Source organism: Leptonychotes weddellii, chromosome 3 (assembly GCF_054177405.1).
Source record: "Leptonychotes weddellii isolate Sample4059 chromosome 3, ASM5417740v2, whole genome shotgun sequence".
In the NCBI taxonomy this organism is placed as follows: Eukaryota; Metazoa; Chordata; class Mammalia; order Carnivora; family Phocidae; genus Leptonychotes; species Leptonychotes weddellii.
The window spans coordinates 174,271,447-174,292,570 of NC_138371.1; the positions used below are offsets into that span (position 1 = coordinate 174,271,447).

The 21,124-nt window shown below is 51.1% G+C and overlaps 1 protein-coding gene across 1 annotated transcript in view; it reads right to left on the reverse strand.

Annotated features, from left to right (window-relative positions):
• The window catches only part of RAB20 (RAB20, member RAS oncogene family), a 25,036-nt gene extending 16,205 nt beyond the window's left edge, over window positions 1-8,831 (reverse strand). The window contains exon 1 of the mRNA XM_006751312.3: window positions 8,337-8,831. Within this exon, the coding sequence (XP_006751375.1) occupies window positions 8,337-8,508 (172 nt within the window). The 5' untranslated portion in view covers window positions 8,509-8,831. The remainder of the gene's footprint in view (window positions 1-8,336) is intronic.
• Window positions 8,832-21,124: the final 12,293 nt, after the last annotated feature.

The window sequence follows — 21,124 nt, forward strand, 5'->3', positions numbered from 1 at the left end:
AAAAAAAAAAACTCTGATAGACCCAAATGAACCATGAAATGTGTGTTTTGTGGCCAAGAAAAGAAATCAAGACTAAAACCTTACAATTCTTAGGTCTCTTACTCCTAGGGCCGGTCTGCGAACACCCTGCCTCGTTCCAGACACACGTGCATTACAGCAGCTGAGAAATGAACAAACCTGCAGTGCAGAATTACCCACACGCGCTTGCATCAAGTCAGCTAAGAAAAACCAGCAGCTGACTATTTTCCTCACAAAGGTGGCGGAGTGTTAATTACCTACATAATAAATCCTCCAAGTCTGTCCGTGAAAATGGAAGTATCTCAAACACTATGCAACAAATAAAGGCTAATACAAAAGCCAACCTTTTAACAAATGGTGTTGGGCCAACTGGTGTTGAGCGTACATCGACCATAAAACCCAAATAGCCTACTCGTAGGTAATTCACCTGAGAGATGAAAATTTATGTTTACACGAAAACCTCTATGTGACTATTTATAGTGGCTTTATCCATAATCACCAAAAACTGAAAGCAATCCAAGTATCCTTCAGCTGGAGGATGACAGGAATGAACACTCACCACAGCACAGATGAATTCAAATGTGTTAGGCGAAAGAAGCCAGACTCAAAATGCTCCATACTCTGAGTCTAGAAAAGCCCAAACTCTAGGGACAGAGACAAGTCGGTGCTATCTGGGGCCAGGAGTGAGCAGAGAGACTCCCAGGGACACAAGACTGTCGTAAATGGTGGAAATGGTTTGTATTTTGGTTGTGGTCATACAACTATATGTATGTGTCAAAACTCCTACTAACTATACACTAACAATGAATTACTGCAGAGACGCAAACATTCAATAAACCTTCCTTAAAAATAAAACACAACCTAGACAATTTTACCAAAAAACAAAAACTATTACCTATGCAAAACTTGTTGCCAATTTTTAAACTACAAAGCCAAAGCTTTTAAAATTCATGTGAAAAAACCTCCCTGGTCTGCCTAAATAGTGTGTTAAGTACGAAACAGGGTTCCACTATGTGTAATTTAAAGAACAGGAGCAGAAATCCGGAGTCCACAGAGGCACGTGCGCCAGGAGCCTGTCTCTCCACAGTCACGCATCGGGACGGAAGATGGGCGAGAATTAGATATCAATATTCTTCACCTTTGCTTTCAGCACTTGAAAAAGATGCCACTTCTTTCTGTCATGGGGTCGGATGGGATACCCGCTGTCATTCGGATTCTGTTTCTCCTCTGGCTGCTTCTGAGACTTTTCCCTTGTCTTTTGGTTTCAGAATTTAGTTCTGATGTGTCTTGGCAAGGATCTCTTTTTGTTTCTCCTGTTTGGGGTTCTCTCAACTTCTGGAACCTGCAGGTTTCTGTCTCTGGCCGAATTTGGGAAGCTCCTGGCCATGATTTCTTCTAGGACTCTGTCAGCCCCACCCTTTCTCCCATCCTTCCAGAACTGGGACGGCGCGGTGTTAATCTTCCACCAGCCCCCCGGCCCAGGTTGCCGAGCTCTGTTCACCTCCGTCTGCTTTCCCTCCATATTCCAGGCTGGCCAGTGTTTCCTGCTGTCTTCCCACACCGTTCCTTCCTTTCTCCCCTCCACCTGGCTGGTGAGTCCACCCCACTGCGTCTTCTGGTTTTGTTACTGTACTTTTTCATTCAGAAATTTCCCTGTGGGTCTTCTTTAAATCTGTTTTTGCTGAGGCTCTCTATTTTTTGTCATTTGCTCAGGGGTTCATGATTGTTCACGGAAGCAGGCTCAGGATGGCTGCTGTCATCATCCTAACGCTTATGGGGTAACGCTACCATCTTGTGGGGTAACGCTCTCTGTCAGCTCCGGCCTGGCGTCTCGTGATTGTCCTTTTTGACTCAGTTGGAGATCTTCCTGGTTCTTACATGATGAGTGTTTTTTTTTTTTTTATTAAAACCTGGACATTTCCATCCTGTGCTATGAGACACTGGATCTTACTTAAATCTTCCTTTTGAGCTGGCTCATTCGTCCCAGCAGGGGCTGGGGGCTGGGGGCTGGGGCGGGTACTCTCTCTTTGCTGACAGGTGGAGGCAGAAGCCCAGACTCCCCATGCAGCCTCCACAGGCACCGCCGAGGGGGAGGGCTCGTCACCCCCCAGCGGGGATGAGAGCCCTAGCTCCTACGAGATCTTGATGGTGGGCATGGGGTGCTCCAGCTTGTTCTGAGTGTTTGGCTGGAGTACAGCAGTTCTTGTCTAAAAGGTTTGTTGGGATACCTGGGTGGCTCGGTCGGTTGAGGGTCAGACTCTTGATTTCAGCTCAGGTCATGATCCCTGGGTCCTGGGATCGAGCCCTGCATTGGGCTCCCTGCTTGTGCTCTCTCTCGCTTGCTCTCTCTTTCAAGTAAATATTTTTTAAAAAATATAAATAAATAAAAAAGAATGAACAGTCATTTAAGCTCGTGTGTATGTACATGTGTGTAAACTGTGTGTAAACATTTTTTCACAGAAAGGGAAGTTATGTGAAATCTCAACAAAGCAAGAGGGGCAAGTTCGAGTTGAAATTATAAAGCCCAGATTATCTTCCAGAGACATTGAATGGGATTCAGGCATGAGTTACGAGTATGGTTGACCTTAATTAGTCAAATTCTCCTGAATCAGCACCACACCAGTGAGCCTAAAATACCTCTTCCCACCCCCAGAATCCTCGGCGCCCCCTCCAGGAGGACTCTGGGCGGCCCTCCCAGCACACGCACTGTTCACAGGCGTCCTTTGTCCGCTGAAGTCTCGCAATATAATGGCGCCTTGTCTGCCCCGCTGAACCCAGAACCCTCGGTTCCTTCCACCTGTCTTAACACCCGCATTCATATTCCGGCCACTGTTGCTGATCAAGAGAGCAGAGGAATTCTGCAAATGCGGCCTCGCACCCAGAGGGCGCCCACTCAAGGCCTGCACTAGCAGTTCAGATGTGGACCCACCTCCGAAGATGTGGGCTCACCCACATTGCGGGCCTGCAGGCTTAGCGTCCGATCTCAAGTGTAAACTAAGATTTTTTGAGTGGGGGCTCGTGTCAATCTTAAGTCCAAGGTGCCCCCACCCCAGTCCAGCTCAGAGTGGACCACACAGCGCCCCCTGTTGCCTGTAAGTGGTCACGGGCTCCCCCAATCACTGAACGCCAGACTCTGTGGGGAGTTTCTGTAACCACAGAGAGGACTTTTAGAGAAGTGTTCTCCCCTCTACATGACCCAAACCAGGGCTCAGCAAACTTTCTGCAAAGGGTGAGATCGTAAAAGTTTTTCTCTTTCTGTGCTATACGGTCTCTGTTGCCACGAGTCAGTTCGACCGCTGCAGGGCGAAAGGCACCACAGTCTCAGGGCGCCCGGGTGGCTCAGTCGTTGGGTGTCTGCCTTCGGCTCAGGTCACGATCCCAGGGTCCTGGGATCGAGCCCCACATCGGGCTCCCTGCTCAGCGGGAAGCCTGCTTCTCCCTCCCCCACTCCCCCTGCTTGTGTTCCCTCTCTCGCTGTGTCTCTCTCTGTCAAATAAATAAATAAAATCTTTAGAAAGAAAGAAAGAAAGAAAGAAAGGCGCCACAGTCTATAAATGCATCAGCATGGCTGTGTGCCAATAAAACCTTATTTAAGACGACTAGGGAGGGCCCGGCTCAGTCTGCTGATCTACAAGAAGGGGATGTCATCCACCAGATGCTCTCCCGTCACACGAACACCAACTGCTGGGCTCAGGACCACCATATTCGGACCTCCAGAACCACTCAGCAGCTGCACGAACGTAATCAGAGAGCCAACGAAGATCTGAGTGCTCCACCCTCAGCTCCAGTTTGCACAGGCTGTCCACCCACTTCAGCACCAAGCTCTCGGGGCTTTTCAACTACACAGTCCTCACAGGCCAGTCCAAAGGATCAGTGATCAGCAACCGTGTGGTCCCTGCCAAAGAGAGCTACTCGGCAGCTCATCCACAACACCACCATCTTTGCCCTATCATTCCCTGGATCCAGGGGCAGCTGCCTCCAGGTGGAGCTGGGGGCTGAGGCTTCTACGAAGAGTGGAAGGAGGATGATGGGGGCTCACGGTCCTCAAGGATGGTCCGTCGCATCTGAACATCTTCAATTGTGTGTGTCTCCCCATCCTTCAGACGCTCACAGGGCTAAGGCCCTCGGCTCTGCCACGGGGGCCAAGACCTCTCAGCTAACTTCACGGGCACCATGATTTCATACCCAGACATGCAGCATCTTCTCCTGGGTTGCACCAAAGTTATTCGAGAGAAAGATCTTAAACCAACTGTCACCTCTGGGATGCAAGGATGGTTTGATGTCCACAAATCAATGTGACACATCCCATTCATAGAATGAAAGAAAAGAATCATATGATCATCTCCGTAGATGTAGCAGAAGTGTGTGACAAAACTCAACACCCATTCATAATAAAAATCGTTAACAAAATAGGCATGGAAAGAACACATCTCAACATCTAGTAATTACACCAAGTGCTCTGAATCGCCCCTCTCTTTGATCTCTCCATTTATTGCAGAATTACTTACTGGGGGCCCACTCAAGCCTCTCTTGTCCTTCTGTGACATTCTTGCTGGTGGTAATCATGGTCATAAGCCCCCAGGGCTAGGAGATGATTGTTTCTTCATCAAACACTAACACAGCACTTCCTCGTTCCGGGTACTACTGTTCAAGCACTTTGCCAAGATTAACCTACTGATTCCTATCAACGCTTCAGGTGGGTGCTACAACCGTCCCCATTTGGTAGAGGAGGAAAATGAAGTGGAGACACACAGCCACAAAATCACACATGTGGTCAGTGGCTGTGGCTGGCAGAATGGCACACCCTCGCCCCGCAGAGAAGTCCTAAACCCTGGAGCCTGTGAAGATGTTATGTCACATGGCAAGGGGGACCAACGTCGCAGACAAATTCAAGTTACTACCAGCTGACCTTAAAGCTTAACAAGATGAGCCCAGTGGAATCACAGGGGTCCTTTAAATGTGGGGGAGGGGTGCTTGACCAGTCAGGGTCCGAGAGACACGATGAGAGACACCATGGCCTTGAGGATGGAGGAAGAAGAAGCCACGGGATGTGGGCAGGCTCCAGAAGCTAGAAAAGGCACCAAAACAGATTCCTCCCTGGAGCCTCCAGAAAGGAGCACCGGTGGCCGGCACCTCAGTTTTAGCCCAGTTAGGACTTCTGACCTGCATTTTTTAAGCCACTGAGTTTGTGGTGCTTTGTTAGAGTGGGAGCAGAGTACTGAAATAGATATTCGTCCTCGGAGCAGGGACGACCGTGACAAAGTTGGACGTGGCTTTGGAACTGGGCAACGGGCAGAGGCGGGAAGAATCTGAGACACAGGATGGAAAGAGCCTGCCCTGCCTTGCACAGGCCGTTAGAAATACAGATTCTAGCAGCCCTGCTGGCGAGGGCTCAGGAGGAAGAAGGAAGCACAGTAGAGAAAACCTGTCTCATCTTTCAAGGATACCCAAGCTGGCATGAAGACTTTAGGCAGAAATACGGACGTTAGGGTGTTGCTAGTGTGAGCTCAGATGGAAACAGGGAACGTGTTCCTGGAGGCTGGAGGAAAGGGGATCGAGGGTTCCAAAGCGGTCTTCGCAGGACAGATACTGGGGATGCAAAAGTGAGCCGTACCCCCCCCCCCACCTCCACGGGCTGCCGCCTTGAGGTAGGAGCAATAAAGGAGGGGGCTAGCCTTCCAGGGCTCTAGGGATGGAGTTTCTTTGGATGATCCCATGTGAAATGATACCACTTCTGTCCTTGTTGCCTGTCCCCCTCCCCTGGAGTTGAAAGCCCACGGAGCAGCGGCCCCAGGCGTGTAGGAGGGGCTGGGTTTACCAACCAAAGGCATGACAGAGAAGAGAGCGGTGGCGGATTCTGCAGGGGCCCCATCTCGTCTCTGGGCAACGGCCTTTTGCTTCCAGAACTTATCAAACCTTCACGGTGAATGTCCCACATCTGTCTGCCCAACTAGGCAAGGGTCGGGGTGAGCAAGACACAATGAACGGAATGCACGGCACCTGGACAGACCAAAGTCTGAATCCCTCTTAGCTTCTGCCAGCCTCTATGGCCCTATCCCGGATGTGGACGTGATCTTACCCACGTCGGGAGGCCTCTTGTGTCACTGAATAAGATACCTATTAACCAGCCCAGCAAACCTCTCCTCCCCCTCCAGCTTCAGGCAGCCAGCCACTCTGCTGCTGGCAAGAAGAGTAAGACTCTCCGACCCCTCCTCTCTCCTCTACGACTGAACAGCCTGACACCCCGCACAGCCCCACACCCCCACCCCACCCACCTCCTGTGACCAGGGCCAGCACTAAAAACGATCCTCTCGCGGGTCCGTAAACTCTGCCTTGGTTATGAAAAGTAAAATGAACACAGCTTAAAACCCAGTGTCTGTGGAATGGGAAGGACGTTCAAGAGCAAGACAAGGAAAAAGCAGAATCCCCTTCAGTGTTAAACTTTTGAATTTCCAACAAAGATTAAGGAAAGGTATCTCTTCATACCTGTCTAGGTATCTAGTCATAGTCCAGGTGGCCCATAGCCCCACAGTGGCTGGGGTGCCAGGCACAGAGATGGCGGGTGTCAGTGCTGAGGCCAAGCCTCGGGCACCCTGTGCGTGTGGACACAAGTCAGCCATGTGGACACAGGGCCTGGCCCCCCCGCGGCCCCGGGAGCCTGACCCAGCGCACACTAAGGGTTCCAGGAACAAGAAGGCAACGCCAGGAAATGAGTCGCCGCCCCCGGCAGCTGGGCGAGATGGCTAGCGCCAGTCATCGGCTGTATTACAAAATCCTCCGATGATCAAGATTCCGGCTGATCCTGCCCTGGTCACTGAAGAAAGTGGCCAGTCAAAATTACTTCGCTACTTCATACTCTTGACGCCAGAGCCACCTGCTCTGACACCAAAGGTCAGCTCCTCTTCCAGAAACACCACCTCGCACGGAGAAGGGCAGCTTCTGACGGCAGCCACTAACAGAGCCGCTCGATTTGGGACCCCAACACCAATCCTGCATCATTTCCTTGTAAACCGAGGATAGCAATGAAGGCCAGCCGGCCAACTAAAGGATCAATAGGGCCAGCCTTGTACAAAACAGGCAGCCGAGTCATTTCAATGCGATGTGACTTCTAGAGCTTGAGTTCCATCCCTACCAAATGCTCAGTGCTAGAAAGTCGGCTTTAGGAAAGCATCCGGGAACGTCACTGCGCAGCCTGGAGAAGAGGAGACGCTGTTTTCATAGCATGACTGCAAATCATTTCGTCGGACATTAACCACCCTACTAAAAAAGACAGCAACAAAGAAAGCAGGATGGAGAAGGGTAGGTGGACATCAGTGAACTCCATTAACTCCACTGTAAACAGAGGACTAGTTCTAATTTTGTTTACTTAGCAGACTGGTGTGCCCAAGTTGGCAATCTAAAATTTCTAGACAGGACCTTCGGGGATATAGGTCACTTCTGAAAGTGCTGGGCTTCTGAAAGTCATGCTCATGGAAAATGTGCCCAACGATTCACAGTGTCTTTACCTGAGGCATCTTCTTCCTTTTCCTGGGGAAGGAGGTAAACTCCATGATAGGACTGTAGTTGCCAGCGTACTTTTGCAGAGTTAACTCACCGAAAGCCTGAATCAAGACCCTGTGATTTGCACTTTGGAAAAATCACAAATACTACATGTACTAAAAATAGTTCATTACTATCTTAAAAATGCTTCTGCAGAAAACCACTTCAAAGCCCCATGACAGATAGGAGCGGAGATCCAACAGGTGGTAAGTGAAGTGGGAAAGGCAGATGTGCTCAGCACTGAGAGCAGAAGCCTGAGCTTCCTGGTCTCCTGACGAAACCCCTCAGGGAAGGCTCTGCGGCTCAACTTCCTCCTTTGTAAAGAAGGGGTAATTACACTAGCTTTGCTCACCCCTCCAGGGGGTTGGGGCTATCAAATGAGATCATGTTCCTGAGCATGGGGTTCCCATTAGCAGGACGATGGAGCTCTGGAGCCAAGCCACCACGGGGTACACAAGACACCAGGAGCCTCTCTCTTTGGATCCAGGGGCACTTTTCAGGTGTCACCTGTATTGTCCCTAAGACCCACCGAGTGGCTGAAGTTTCCCAACCAGCAAAGGAGAACAAGCAGAGGCAGAGAGCGGCCAAGTGCGGCCTCGACCGTGACTAGGGGCCTGATCCCGAGATGGGGTCACACGCAGTGCGTAGGCTGTCCTGGGGGAAGTCTTGCCCTGGGACACCCCGGCCCTGGGGGATGCTTCTCTCTCGCTGCAAGCACCTGGTCTGCCGAGCCCCAGGACAGTGCGCCCGAGCGGGGCCTGAGCGGTGCCCGCCCTCACCTGCGGTGTCCCAGATGGAGATGTTGTAGGAACGCCATGGCTTTAGGTAGAAAGCACCGCCCACCGTGCTGACCGTGTCCGGGAAGCGCCGCTCCATGTACCTCTGCAGCAGCGACGTCTTGCCCACGTTCATGTCCCCCAGAAGCACGATCTTCCCATCGGGCTTCCTCATCTTCCTGCGAGAAGGCCCCCTCCTGCACTCCGCGCCGGTCCCGCCCGTGCGCCCCAGGCGCCGCTGGAGCAGCCGGTCGCCGCCCCCGAACGCTCGGACCCCGGGACTCGCAAGGACCCAGACTCGCGGAAACCCGGATTCGCGGGGACCCCGAACTTGTGGGGACCCGCCGGGCCCTCCGGCTCCGACGCCAGGGAGCGCGGAAGAGGAAGTGAGTCTCCGAGCCCGTGCAGGAGCTGGAAACCCAGCCCGGCGCCCACCTGGCGTGTCCAGACTGCAGCAGTCAGCTCCCGTCGGGGGCGCCCCGGGCTCCGCCCCGGTCACGGCCCCCAGACCACGCCCCGTGGTCACGCCCCCACGCCCCTCCCGACGCCCCCGGCCTCGCCGGGGCCCCGCCCCGCCCCCAACTTGACCGCGCCCCCGCTGCACTTGGCTCGGGCGCGCGACCCCGTAGCCGACCCCGCGGGCGGTGTGGGCTGTGCGCGGCCGGGAGGCTCGCTCGGGCAGCTCGCGCACGTGCCCCACGGCACCGCCGGAGGGGGGGCCCCGCGCCCGTCCAGCCCACGGGCGCTCCCCCAGCCGTGCGGATCCCGTTATCTGCGGGTGCGCAAATGTAGCCACTGGTCAAGGCCGTTGTAAGTTTACCTTCAAAGGGCATCTGTGCAAACCTTTCAGCACGTTAATGATTAGAAAGCTGGGGAGGCGCCTGACAGTGTCGCTTTTGTTTTGTCTTCGTCACTTCTGCAAGAAATCGTTTATGCTGTTTTATGTCTGAGAGGTGGACGGCTGTGACCGGTTAAAACTTTGGAGTGGAAATTTGCCTTTCTCAGTAGCAATGCCTACTAGCAAAATCTTTCCTCCTTCCTGTTTTGAGTGAACCTTGAAATGCTTCTAAAATGTGCAGCGTGTGGGATTTAGTATTTATTTTAGAGAAACTGCTGAGGCAGACCTCGGTGCTCTAGTTTGAATCCCGGTAGGTGGTTTGCTGAGATCGCTGTGTGTGCTGGCGGGTCCCTGTCGGAGGGGAGTGGGACATGGCCCACTCAGGTGCAGAGAGACGGGGTGGGGGGGCAGAAGTGTGGGAGCGTCTCCCGCACTGTGAGGCCCAGGAGTGGGAGCTCAGGGCCCCACCGACTTTTCCTAACTCCTGCTTTCTCTGTCCAGACACCTGCGGTCTTCCCACCTGGCCAGTCCACACTCTGCGCATTATCTGCCCCCACACCCTGCCCAAAGTTTTTCCAGAGTTCTCCTCTCCCCTCCCCTCTAGGGCCCTATCCTGCTTTGTTTTCTCTTTTTTTTTTTTTCTTTTTTAAGATTTTATTTATTTATTTGACAGAGAGACACAGCGAGAGAGGGAACACAAGCAGGGGGAGTGGGGGAGGGAGAAGCAGGCTTCCCGTGGAGCAGGGAGCCGGATGCGGGGCTCAATTCCAGGACCCTGGGATCATGACCTGAGCCGAAGGCAGACGCTTAACGATTGAGCCACCCAGGCACCCTATCCTGCTTTGTTTTCTTGCCGCTATCTCAAATTGTATAGCTTATTCACACGTCGAACCCTGCAGCCTCCCTCTCCAGAATGCAAGCTCCCTAAATGGAGAACAAAGGCACAAAGGAAATGTAGATAAAATTAAACTTCCTTATAACCTGCGGCCCATTGACAAATACTAGAGGCAGGCAGAGTATAAGATTCCTCCGGGAAGCTCCCAATCTTAATGTTAATGTCTTGCTAGAGGGAAAAAGGGAAAAACAACTTGGTTTGATAATAGCCAGGCCTCCAGGATTCTGGGTCTTCTTTAGCATATGAAAATCCTTTTGGAAACTCCTTTGTCTTTACCTCCCCCAGTTCCAAAGTCTATAATCAGTTGCTCCTCACGATCCCAGCGCAGCTCTTTTCTGCCCGTGGGTCCTGTCTCTGTGCTATAATAAAACCACCTTTTTGCACCCAAGACATCTCAAGAATTCCTTCTTGACCCTCAGCTCCAGACCCCAACATTTCCATCAAGAAGGGACTTTTTGTGTGGTGCTCCCCAGTGAGCCTGGTGAAGCCTCTCTTGCACACAACAGTTGCTCAAGAAAGCTTTGAGTCAAGGGCCCCTGGGTGGCTCAGTTAGTTAGGTGTCTGACTCCTGGTTTGGCTCAGGTCATGATCTCAGGGTCGTGAGATCCAGCCCTGCGTCGGGCTCTGCACTGGACATGGAGTCTGCTTAAGATTCTCTCTCTCCCTCTCACTCTGCCCCGCCCCTTGTGCTCTCTCTCTCTTTAAAAAAAAGGAAAGAAAGCTTTGAGTTAGGAAAGAATGGATGAGTTCACCATCCTGGTGAGACCAGAAGCTGTGTCCTGCAAACACATGGTGACCAGCTAGCTATGCCACACCCTCTGGGTTTGCTCACCTGGGCAGGCCCCTCCTCCAGGCCCCCCTCTGGTGAGTGTCCCCCACCCTCCCAGCCCTCCCATGCAGTTAAAACCCTGGCACTTCTAACCAGCTCATTATATTCACTGATACTGCATTCTTATCTCCTGCAGTAATTTTGAAATTCCCTAGGGACAGGGAGCATGTTTTAAACGAAGTCTGTATCCCACCCAGTTCAACACGCCTTTCTCAGATCACCCCATCATTCACTAAACGTGGGGTTTTGAGCCCATGAGGGTCTTTGGGTTTTGTTCTCCGGTGTCTCCCAAGTTCCTAGAACTAGGCCACGGTCTGTGCTCAGTTCGTGTGTATTTGAATACATTTCATTAACTTAATGTTGTCACCCCTGGAAAAACTGCTGCTCTCAGAGCAGGTTTGCAGGGGAGGGACCTGTAGGTTTGCTAGGTCCCAGCACCTAGCCCAGTGCCTGGCACATACAATTCACTCAGCGAGTCTGTAAAAAAATTTAAATTGTCCAGCACTTTGAACAACTAAATTCAACCAGGAGAAAGTCTCCGTATCAAATTTCAACCACTCCTAAAAAATGCCTTAAGACTCTCAATTGCCTTATTCCTGTTCAGGAGGCCATATGGAGGAAGGAGGCAGATGTTGGGATGAGTCTGTTTAAGGAGCTACTTACCTGCCAAGGACGATGTTTATTCTGCCTGGATTTAAACCACCAGCCTAACAGGCTAATCCTTTTTCCAATTGCTAGATGAAACGCTCCCAAGGCCAAGAAAAATATGTAGCTTCCTTTTTAAAAAGATGCAAACTGAGCAATTCTGGGACCCTCTGCAGTGAAAATATAAGAAAAAAGAAAATGTGGTTGCTTTCCTCGGGTTTTGCAAAGTAACTTGGGAGTGTTTGTAGGTGCCTTTGATGTAGTTTTTGGAGCAGTGTTGGTGGTGGTGAGGTTCAGAGCCCACGGCCAAAAAAATTTCTTGAGACGTCTTGGGGGCAGAATGGTGGTTTTACTAAAGCTTGGGACAGAACCCATGGGCAGAAAGAGCGGCCACCCCGAGATTCTGAGGAGCAACTGATTATATACGATGGGGTTGGGGGAAGTAAAGATAAGGGAAGTTTCCAGAAGAACTTTCACCAGCTAAAGAAGACTCACAGGATATAGGAGGCCTGGCTATTGTCAAACCAAGGGTGTTTTTTCCCTCTAGCAAGGCATTAACATTAAGACAGTTGGGAGCTTCCTGGAAGGATCTTACACTCTACCTGCCTCAAGTATTTGTCAATGGGCTACAGGTTATAAGGACATTTAATTTTATCTACATTTCCTTCTGCCTTTGTTTTCCACATCACCTGGTTGTAGAACAATTTTACCTTTAAAGTACTTCCCTCCTTTTTAAAAGCAAAGGAAAACAAAACAACAACAAAACCAAACCCTGCCTATCTATCATATATTCATTCAGTGGGTAGGAGTTGAAGCACTAAGCACTAAGCCCTGACCTAGGAATAGAGCAATGAGAAAGACAGCCAACAAAATAAACAAGCAAAATATATAGTGTCCTAGACAGTGATGAAATGTTAGATGGAGAAAAACAGAACAGGACGGTATACAGAGAATGAGGCCTGAAGGTGGATGCAGGGGGTCCCGTTTTAAACAGGATGTCTTCAAGATAAAGTTTTCATATGCATTAGGAGGTAAGGCCTTGAACATGCACGTATCTGTAGGAAGAAGGGTTCACACAGAGAGCAGTGAGTGCAAAGGCCCTGAGGCAGAAGCCCTCCTGGTCAGCTTGATGGATTGCAGGAGGTCAGAGCAGCCGAAGCAGGAGAGAGAAGGTGAGCTAGACATCAGGTCTGTGAGGAGGGGGGGTAGGTGGGGCAGGGGAGGATACTGGGGCCTAGAGGTCATCGTAAGGGCTGTGGCTTATACTCTGAATGAGACAGCAGGGTAGCAGAGGATTCCGAGGGGAGGAGAGACAGGAGCTGTCCTTACACAAGGTCACCTGCCTGCTGTGTTGAGGCGGCCACGGCAGATGCAGAGACCTCAGAGACACAGTGCTGGTTGGGATTAGCGTGGTAACAGAGGAGTGTTCAAAGTTGTTTGCAGTCTGGGTATATTTTGAAGGTGGAACCTACAGGATTTGCTGTGGATTGGATGTGGAATAACAGGGGAAGAGGGGAGGGATAGAGAGAGGAGCGGAGCACAAGCATGTGGAGAGATGGAGTGCCACATCCATCTTTATCAGCTCCAGGCTTCCTGACCTCAGCACGTTGCCGGGGACCCAGATCGCTCTCGGGGGCGCAGCTGGTGCTGCTGTCCTGTGATGTTTCGCCGTCTCACAAGCGCAACCGGGGCGCAGCGTGAGCCAGCAGCTTCCCCAGGGTCCCGCGGCTGGCTGCGCCGGGATGTGTCTAAGCTTGAGGTCCTGCCCTCGGCCCAGCCAGCCGGGCACGGACCCCAACATTTACATCCACAAAATATTGGTTCTTTCTCTGTCGTTCACATCCACAAGACCCACATCTACTTCAGGACAAAAGCAGTGTATATATAAGGTGTTCTCTGAACGAAGCACCGGCCGCTGAAGACACGGCTCCTCTCTGGGGCGGACATGGGGGGTCTGAGACAGAAGACGTCGTTGCAGCCAGGTTGAGCAGAGCTACTTCGTGCCACTTAGGACTGGCTTCCCACGGACGGGACAGAAAGCCCCAAATAAGTGGAGTTTAAAAGAGACATTTATTTCTCTCACAAAAAAAGTTCTGAGGTAGCGCATCTGAGGCTGGCCTGGCAGTCCATTCTACAAAATCCGCAAGACTCCTTCCAGCTCACAGCTCTGCCAGCCAAGAGTTGACTCTCACCCTCCTCCTCCCGGTGGGAGCTCCAGCCATCACACCCACGTTCCAAGCAGCAGAGTGAGGAAGGGCTGGCCAACTGTCCAATGGCTGACACACGACACTTTTGCTTACATCCCAATTGGCCAGAAGCTAGTCACATGGCCATACACCTAACTGCAAGGAAGGCTGGGAAATGTAGTCTTTACTCTGAGTCCTCGTGTACCCAGATAAAAATTCTCTAATTAGGAAGAGAAGGAGAGATAGTGGGAAGGGGGGACAGCCAGCAATTTCTGCGGCTCACATGTAACAAACTGAACCGATACTGTTCAAAATGCCTCAATGTCACAAATATTAGGTCATTTTTACTTCCATTAATACTGAATTTCAGTATTCTCCTGGGTGGCAAATAAGCCTTCAGCTATGTGCCAAATCTAAATGATAATCTCACTGGGGCTCAGTGGACAGATATAGTGAGGGTAGTGACGTCTGCAAGGGACACAAGGGACACCGTGGAGAAGAGTAGCAGTGCACGCGCTGAATACTTGCCCCGCCTATCCAACACCCTCCCGACACCAGGGGATAAAGCTTCATCTTTACCAGTGGAGTAGGTAGAAATAGGTCTCATATCCATTTGTGTTTCTTTGACCATCAGTAAGGTCAAAATCTTTATCTAACAAATCTACTGGTTGGGGTGCCTGGGTGGCTCAGTCAGTTAAGCCTCTGCCTTTGGCTTAGGTCATGGACTCAGGGTCCTGGGATGGAGCCCTGTGTCGGGCTCCTTGCTCCACGGGAAGCCTGCTTCTCCGTCTCCCTTGCCTCTGCTATGTGCTCTCTCTCTCACTCGCTCTGTCTCTCAAATAAATAAATAAAATCTTTTAAAAATAATAAAAATTAAAAATCTACTGGTCATTAATGATTTTTCTTTTGTTAATTGCCCATTAAAAACCTGTGAATAGGGGCGCCTGGGTGGCTCAAGCAGTTAAGCATCCGCCTTCAGCTCAGGTCATGATCTCAAGGTCCTGGGATGGAACCCAACATGGGGCTCCCTGCTTGGCAGGGAGCCTTCTTCTCCCTCTCCTCCCTGCTCATGCTCTCTCTCGCTATCTCTCTCTCAAATAAATGAATAAATAAAAAGAAAAAAAGAAACATTGAAAAAAAACTGTGAACATTTTTTTGAACATTTTTAAATTATGGTGCTTCTATAGATTTCACATTCTTCAAAATAAAAAATTGGGAGTCATGTGTATCATATGTAAATAAATTTCAAACATAAATATAAAACTTAAATCATAAGCCTTAAATAAATTTCTATGATATATAACATTTAAAAGCTTTTATATACTTGTTTACTCAACTGTGTCAACCTTGTTTATGGTGATTTTTTTAAAGTTGTTTGTTTGTTTGTTTTTGCTTTGAAGAAAGAGAGAGAATGCCCGTGCACCCATGGTGGGGAGGGGCAGAGAGAGAGGGAGAGAGAATCCCAAGCAAACTACCCAGTCAGTGCAGAGCCCCACGTGGGGCTTGATCTCAGGATCCTGAGATCAGGAGCTGAGCCAAAATCAAGAGTCGGATCCTCAGCCCGCTGAGCCACCGAGGCACCCCAGGGATTTTTTTTTAATGTGCAAATATTTTTTATTTGTATGTAACCAAATCTACCAACTTTTCCGGCATAGTTTCTGGGCATTTCAATATCCATTGTGATCCCTTGACTGCTGAAGGTCTGGTGTCAGCTAAGTATATGGAAAGATCTCAAGAGAACTGAATTTGGAACCCCGGTTGGCCATATTTTAACTGAGCGACTCTGGGCAAGTGTTCCTAATGGTGGTGCCCGCTGTTTCATCATGTATGTAGATGACACTGCCCCTCTCAGTGTTGTGGGCAAGTGATCCTCTACGCAGGGGTGCTCAGTAGGCGTGAGTTCCGTTATTCCTTCCTGGGCCCCCCCCCAATTCGATCAGCATCCCCTCAAGCCAGCACCACCAGCACTCAGTAAGATGAATCAGGCCCTTGGGGACAGCAACCTTGCCCCAGCTAGGACAGGAAATTGTGGGTGTTTTTCAAGTCGGGTTTACATTTCAATTTCAGAAACCCCCCACCCTGAGTTTCTGCTCTTCTTCCTCGTAGAATTCCCTGCATCCTCTTCCCTTCCCTGGAGTCAGTTGATGACCCAGGGCTGGATTCGCAGCAATGCTGTCATGGGTGCACCTGCCGGGAGGCGTGCACCGCATCCTTCCAGGTCTGGGGTATCAGCACCTCGGGACCCTCTACAGGGCTGCTGGGCGAACCACATTCACAGAAAGACTGTGCGGCCTAAATCTACACACAGATTTGGGGGCGGGGGGACGAGGTGAGAACATATGAAAACTCCTTTCTCTGCTTAAAAACAGTGAAACAAAATATCCAAAGCTGCAATGATGTAACTACTAGCATATAGGCTGCTATTGTAGATCAACAATCGGCCACATCCGTTTCTTCTTAGATTTCAAAATATATCTTCATTTGATTTGACGCCGATGCCTTCCGTCAGCCCATTTTCTGTTTATCATAAAAGCTATCCCAAAACCTCAAAATAAATTTAAGGAATTTTGCAGAAATGGAAACAAAGTCAATACAAACTCCAAAAATGGTAGATTTCTCATAAAAAGAGCATCTTCCAAAATGAAAACTGCGCGGTGCCCCGCAGTGCGGGGGGGGGGCCGGGGGGGGGAGTACGGCCCCTGCCCGCTGCCGCATCCGGCTGTCTACCCCCTGGCCGCCTGGCCTCTGCAGCACCTGCTAGCTCGGGCCCTTAGTCACACCCACCCGGGGCAACCACCAATCACATGGCTGGTCAGGGATCAGCCCCCCAGCAGCCTCCTTGCTCGTGTCTTCCCAAGCATCCATTCTTTCTACCCCTAGCTCAGTTCCATCCGAAGCTGGGTGATTCCAGAGGTGGACCTCCAAAGTGTGGGCCATCGGTTCTGTCCTAACCCTGCTTCAAGCATCTCTGACACCCTTCTCTGTCTTGTGATGGACACCGGTCTTTATGCTTCTTTCCCCCAAACAGACTGCCCTCTCCTTGGGGCAAGGATGGTGACATGTTATCCCTGGTGTATTCGTCTGCTCTGGCTGCTGGTCGGCTTAAACGACAGACATTTATTTCTCCGCAGTCCTGGAGGTCGGAGATCAGGGCAGGCCAGGCTCCGGCGGGCGCGGCTGGACGCTGCGGTGCGCGGGAGACCCCGTGGCGGGCTGCCCCATCTCTTGCCCGCAGCATTCCTCACCCGGCTAGGCGTCGACATGCAGAGACGGGACACCTTCCTTTCCTCTGTGTGACAGGTTCCTGTGTCCCCTCTGGTCTGGGACCTTGTCGTGGAGGACGTGTGTCTGTGGGGAGGACTTTGAAGCGCTTCGAGGGACGAGAAAGGAGGGGGAGAGGCCAGCGCTGCTGTGGGGCCTGGGGCAGTCAAGTCCCTGCTCTGCTTCCCAGTGGGTGGAAGTGTGGGTTGTCTGGCCCCCCGCCGTCCTGGCCTCCCGCCACCCCTCCGTCTCTGACCCCAGAGGGGATGCCCTTTCCTCCCTGGACGCATGGTGTCTCTGGGGCCCTCCTAAGCTAGGACGCCCCTCCAGCTTTCTGCTAAGACTTGGGGTCCTTAGCATCTGGCCCTTCCTTGCAGCCCTATTCAGTTCTGAGAACCCCCTCTCAGGGATGGTTTTCCTTGAGCCAGGCCAGCCAGCGCCCCAAATTCTCTGGCCCCACTCCCCACACGTATGCAGTCAGGAACTCTGGGTGCGGCCCAGCCCTGCACCTGAGTCTGAGCCCCTCAGGCTTGGGGTCCCTGCTCTCGGCAGCACCTGGGGCTAATCTCCCCAGCCTCCTTGGCCTCTCCCCACCAGGCCCAGAGCCTCACGGACCGCCGTGGGAATCCCGTTCCTTTGCTCAAAAACCCGGCACTGGGGGTGCCTGGGTGGCTCGGTCGTCAAGCGTCTGCCTTCGGCTCAGGTCATGGTCCCAGGGTCCTGGGATGGAGCCCCGCATCGGGCTCCCTGCTCGGCGGGAAGCCTGCTTCTCCCTCTCCCACTCTCCCTGCTTGTGTTCCCTCTCTCGCTGTGTCTCTCTCTGTCAAAAAAATAAAATCTTTAAAAAAAAAAAAACAAAAAACCCGGCACGGTGTGGTCAGCAACCCCCGGCCTAGGCCACACCTCTCTAGCTTCTTTGCAGAGTGATGGGGACTGAGACGCCCAGAGCTCGGAGGACATGGGAGCCCCCATGTCTGGGCCCTTGCCTCTTTTGCACAGGGTCCTCAGCAAACTCCTCCAGCAGGCCTGCCCCCACCTCCCGGGACCCCAGTGTCTCTACAGTGAAATCTCACACACACCACCGGACTTAAGAGAATGGTCCTCCCTGCACACTTTGCCCTCAGAATTTGGGGATCAATCTGCAACTTAATTACTCGATCTGCTAAGAAGCCTTTGTACAGTTGTCGGTTTGGGGTTTTGCTGGGTTTTGTGTTCTTTTGTTCTATCACCTCCCCCAAACAGAAATGCAAGTAGCTCTTCCTTCGTCTTTCCCTTAGTCTAACACTTAGGCTTTGGTTTTTCTTTAACAGCTCAACTTCCTCTTGCGAAACAGTGGACTTCCCTGTGCGGATAGAACAAGGAACTCTTAATTCATTGCTTTCGGTTTTTCAGTCATTGATGGACAGAGGGGATTTTGAATGTTTTTTAAACATCGTGTGTGGAAGTCCTCTCTCCATTGCACCACCCGGTGCATCATGACCTCTTCAGCCTGGACACAGAACGTGAGGGCGTCTGACCCAGGAGAGAGGCCATGGGTGGGGTGTTTCATTCTCTGTAAAAGAATGACTTTTCCTGGTCTTTTATGGACATGCCCACTTTGAAAGATTCCACTTCTCATCTTACACATTTCTTCTCCTATTACTCGCTGATTCTTAGCTGGAATTTTCAGCGATGACAAGCAGGTGTATGAGCAGGAGTCATCCTCTTCCTCCCTCAGGCGGCTAACGCTCCTTCGTTCTCCACGATGCTCATGGGCGCTAGCTGTGACACTTCCTCCAGGGAACCTGCCCCCCACGCACCCTGAAACCGTTCTCCCCTGTGTCAGACACTTCAGCCTTTCGACCCACTTGTGGGCTTTGACTCTGTTTCCCACTTCCTCCTTGAAAGTCTGTGGCTTCCCAGACCACCCTTCACTTTGCCCCCCACCCCCCAGGGCTCTACCCTCATCGTGTGGGTTTGCTTTTTAAATAAACTCACCACATATTCTTTCAGTCTCTATCTGTGCACTGAAACTCTGTATGTACAATATTAGCTAGATTTCCTTGGAATGGAACTTTGGCCCCTTTGGAATCAAACCTCAATCCTGCCAAGAGTAGACTTGTCAAAACAGGCCTTCTTAAAGACTCTAGAATTTCTGAAGATCTGAAAAAATAAATAAGCCACAATGAACATAATGCTGCTAAAGAAGATTATGACACTTATCTCAGGATGTTAGTGCTGAGACTCTGCCGTTAAGCAACCACTTGGTCTGATCACAGGATTTCAGGGTTCTGGTAAGTTTCTCGAATTGCATCACAGGGAGGTTTGGACCTCACAGGGAAGAGACAATCAGAACACCCACACGTGGGCAGAGATGGGGCAGCAGACAGCTGTCTTCCGGGTACAGCCTGGGGTGTGTTGCCAACCCCAGAATGCCCCCCCTGAAATTTGTATCGTCGGGGGGGAAATACCTTCCCTCCACCAATGCAGACTCAGTGCTGGGGGCCTGAAAATTTAACAACAGACAGATTAACAGGAGAAGAGAGAGCAAGTCTGTTCACACTACATGTGAGCATGCTCAGATGAAGCGGACCCTGAACAGAGAGATACAGGGGTTCATGTACCAATTTAATTGGGGGGCAGAAAGCGCTGCTAGGGGGAGACAAATGAGCCTTTAGGGGGAATGGGAGGTGTGGCCCCTGTGGTAATGTTTGTTTATGCAATTTCTCATCCTGGTGTGAGTGGCCCGGCTCCTTCCCATCTGGGGGTGAAGCTCTGCTTTCAGCAAAGAAAGGGAGCTCTGAAAAGGCTTCTCTCTGCATCCACTGTACATCAAATGTCTCCAGTTCAAATAATCTTCATACCAGTTCTGTGGGGCCAAGTGGGTCCCTATGAGACCAATAGAGCTCTTGCTTGGAATTTGAGCAGAAGGATCCTCCCTCAGGGCCTGCAGGGAGCGCAGAGCTGAGCTCCTGTGGGCCCTGCTCAGGCTCCCTGAGTTGTACTAAACAAGACCCCCATGCCCCCCCCCCCCCCGCATTCCTGGCAGGAAACGGGCAAGATTCCTGCACTTCCTTGTGCAATTCTGACTTCCTTGTTGGGATGAAAGATACATACGGGCTGGGGCCTGAATGTCTGTGTCCTTCCAAATGCCTGCCATGAGACCCCGACCCCCACATGGAGGGCATTAGGCGGGCATTTGGGAGGAGATGGGTCATGAAGTAGAGCCCTCACGAAGGGGATTAGTGCCCTTAGGAAGGAGACCCCAGGAGATCCCTGGCCCCTTCCACCACGAGAGGACCCAGTGAGAGCATCCTCACCTGACCTGGGACTTCCAATTTATGAGAAATAAATTCTGTGGCTTGTAGGCCCCCCCAATGTGTGGGATTCTCTTATAGCTGCCTGAACGCACTAAGATTATTTACTTTTTTTTAGATGACCCAAGGGGAATAAATGCGTTTTCATTTCCCAAATGCTCCCTCTAGCTTCTGTCTGCAACATGAACAGAGGGGAATCTGAAGACAGGGGTGTCCTCCCTGCGGTAACCCGCAAGACAGAGGAGGAGCCCCCAGGATTGGCCAGCTTTAAAGTAAGACCCCACGCCACTGGGACTCCAGTTTGAGATTTTCATCATTTATGTTCACGAACTTGTCCACACTGTGGCTCTGAAATATTTTCAGATATTAGCTCATCAGATTTCCTGTCCATCCCCAGGCAGCCCTACTTACCTGCTCTCCTCCCCTTCTCATCTGAGCCAGCGAGGGTGCTCAGATCTGCATTTGAATCACTGTTTATTCTGTAGAGAGCCAGTTGTTTTTACTGTAGCACTTGACAAACACTTCCACAAGAGATCCACTTTGGATGATTACAGAACTAATCCGTACATCAAGCCACCTGAGTAAGTATTAACATGGGTCTCAAATCATTTACTGAAGCCATGAAGAACTGTTTAAAACCCACAGTTAATTTTCAGGAAGGACTAACGCCGGGCTGATCCTACGTTTTCAGACATGGGCAGTGGACACAGTGGGGCGTGCTCAGTTTGCCGTGTCTTCTTTGTGTTTTTCTCCATTTTCATATCTTCTACAATAAATACATGTTACTTCTGAAAAGAGAAAAAGTAGATCTAAAGTTAAACTTAATTTGAATCTGGAAAAC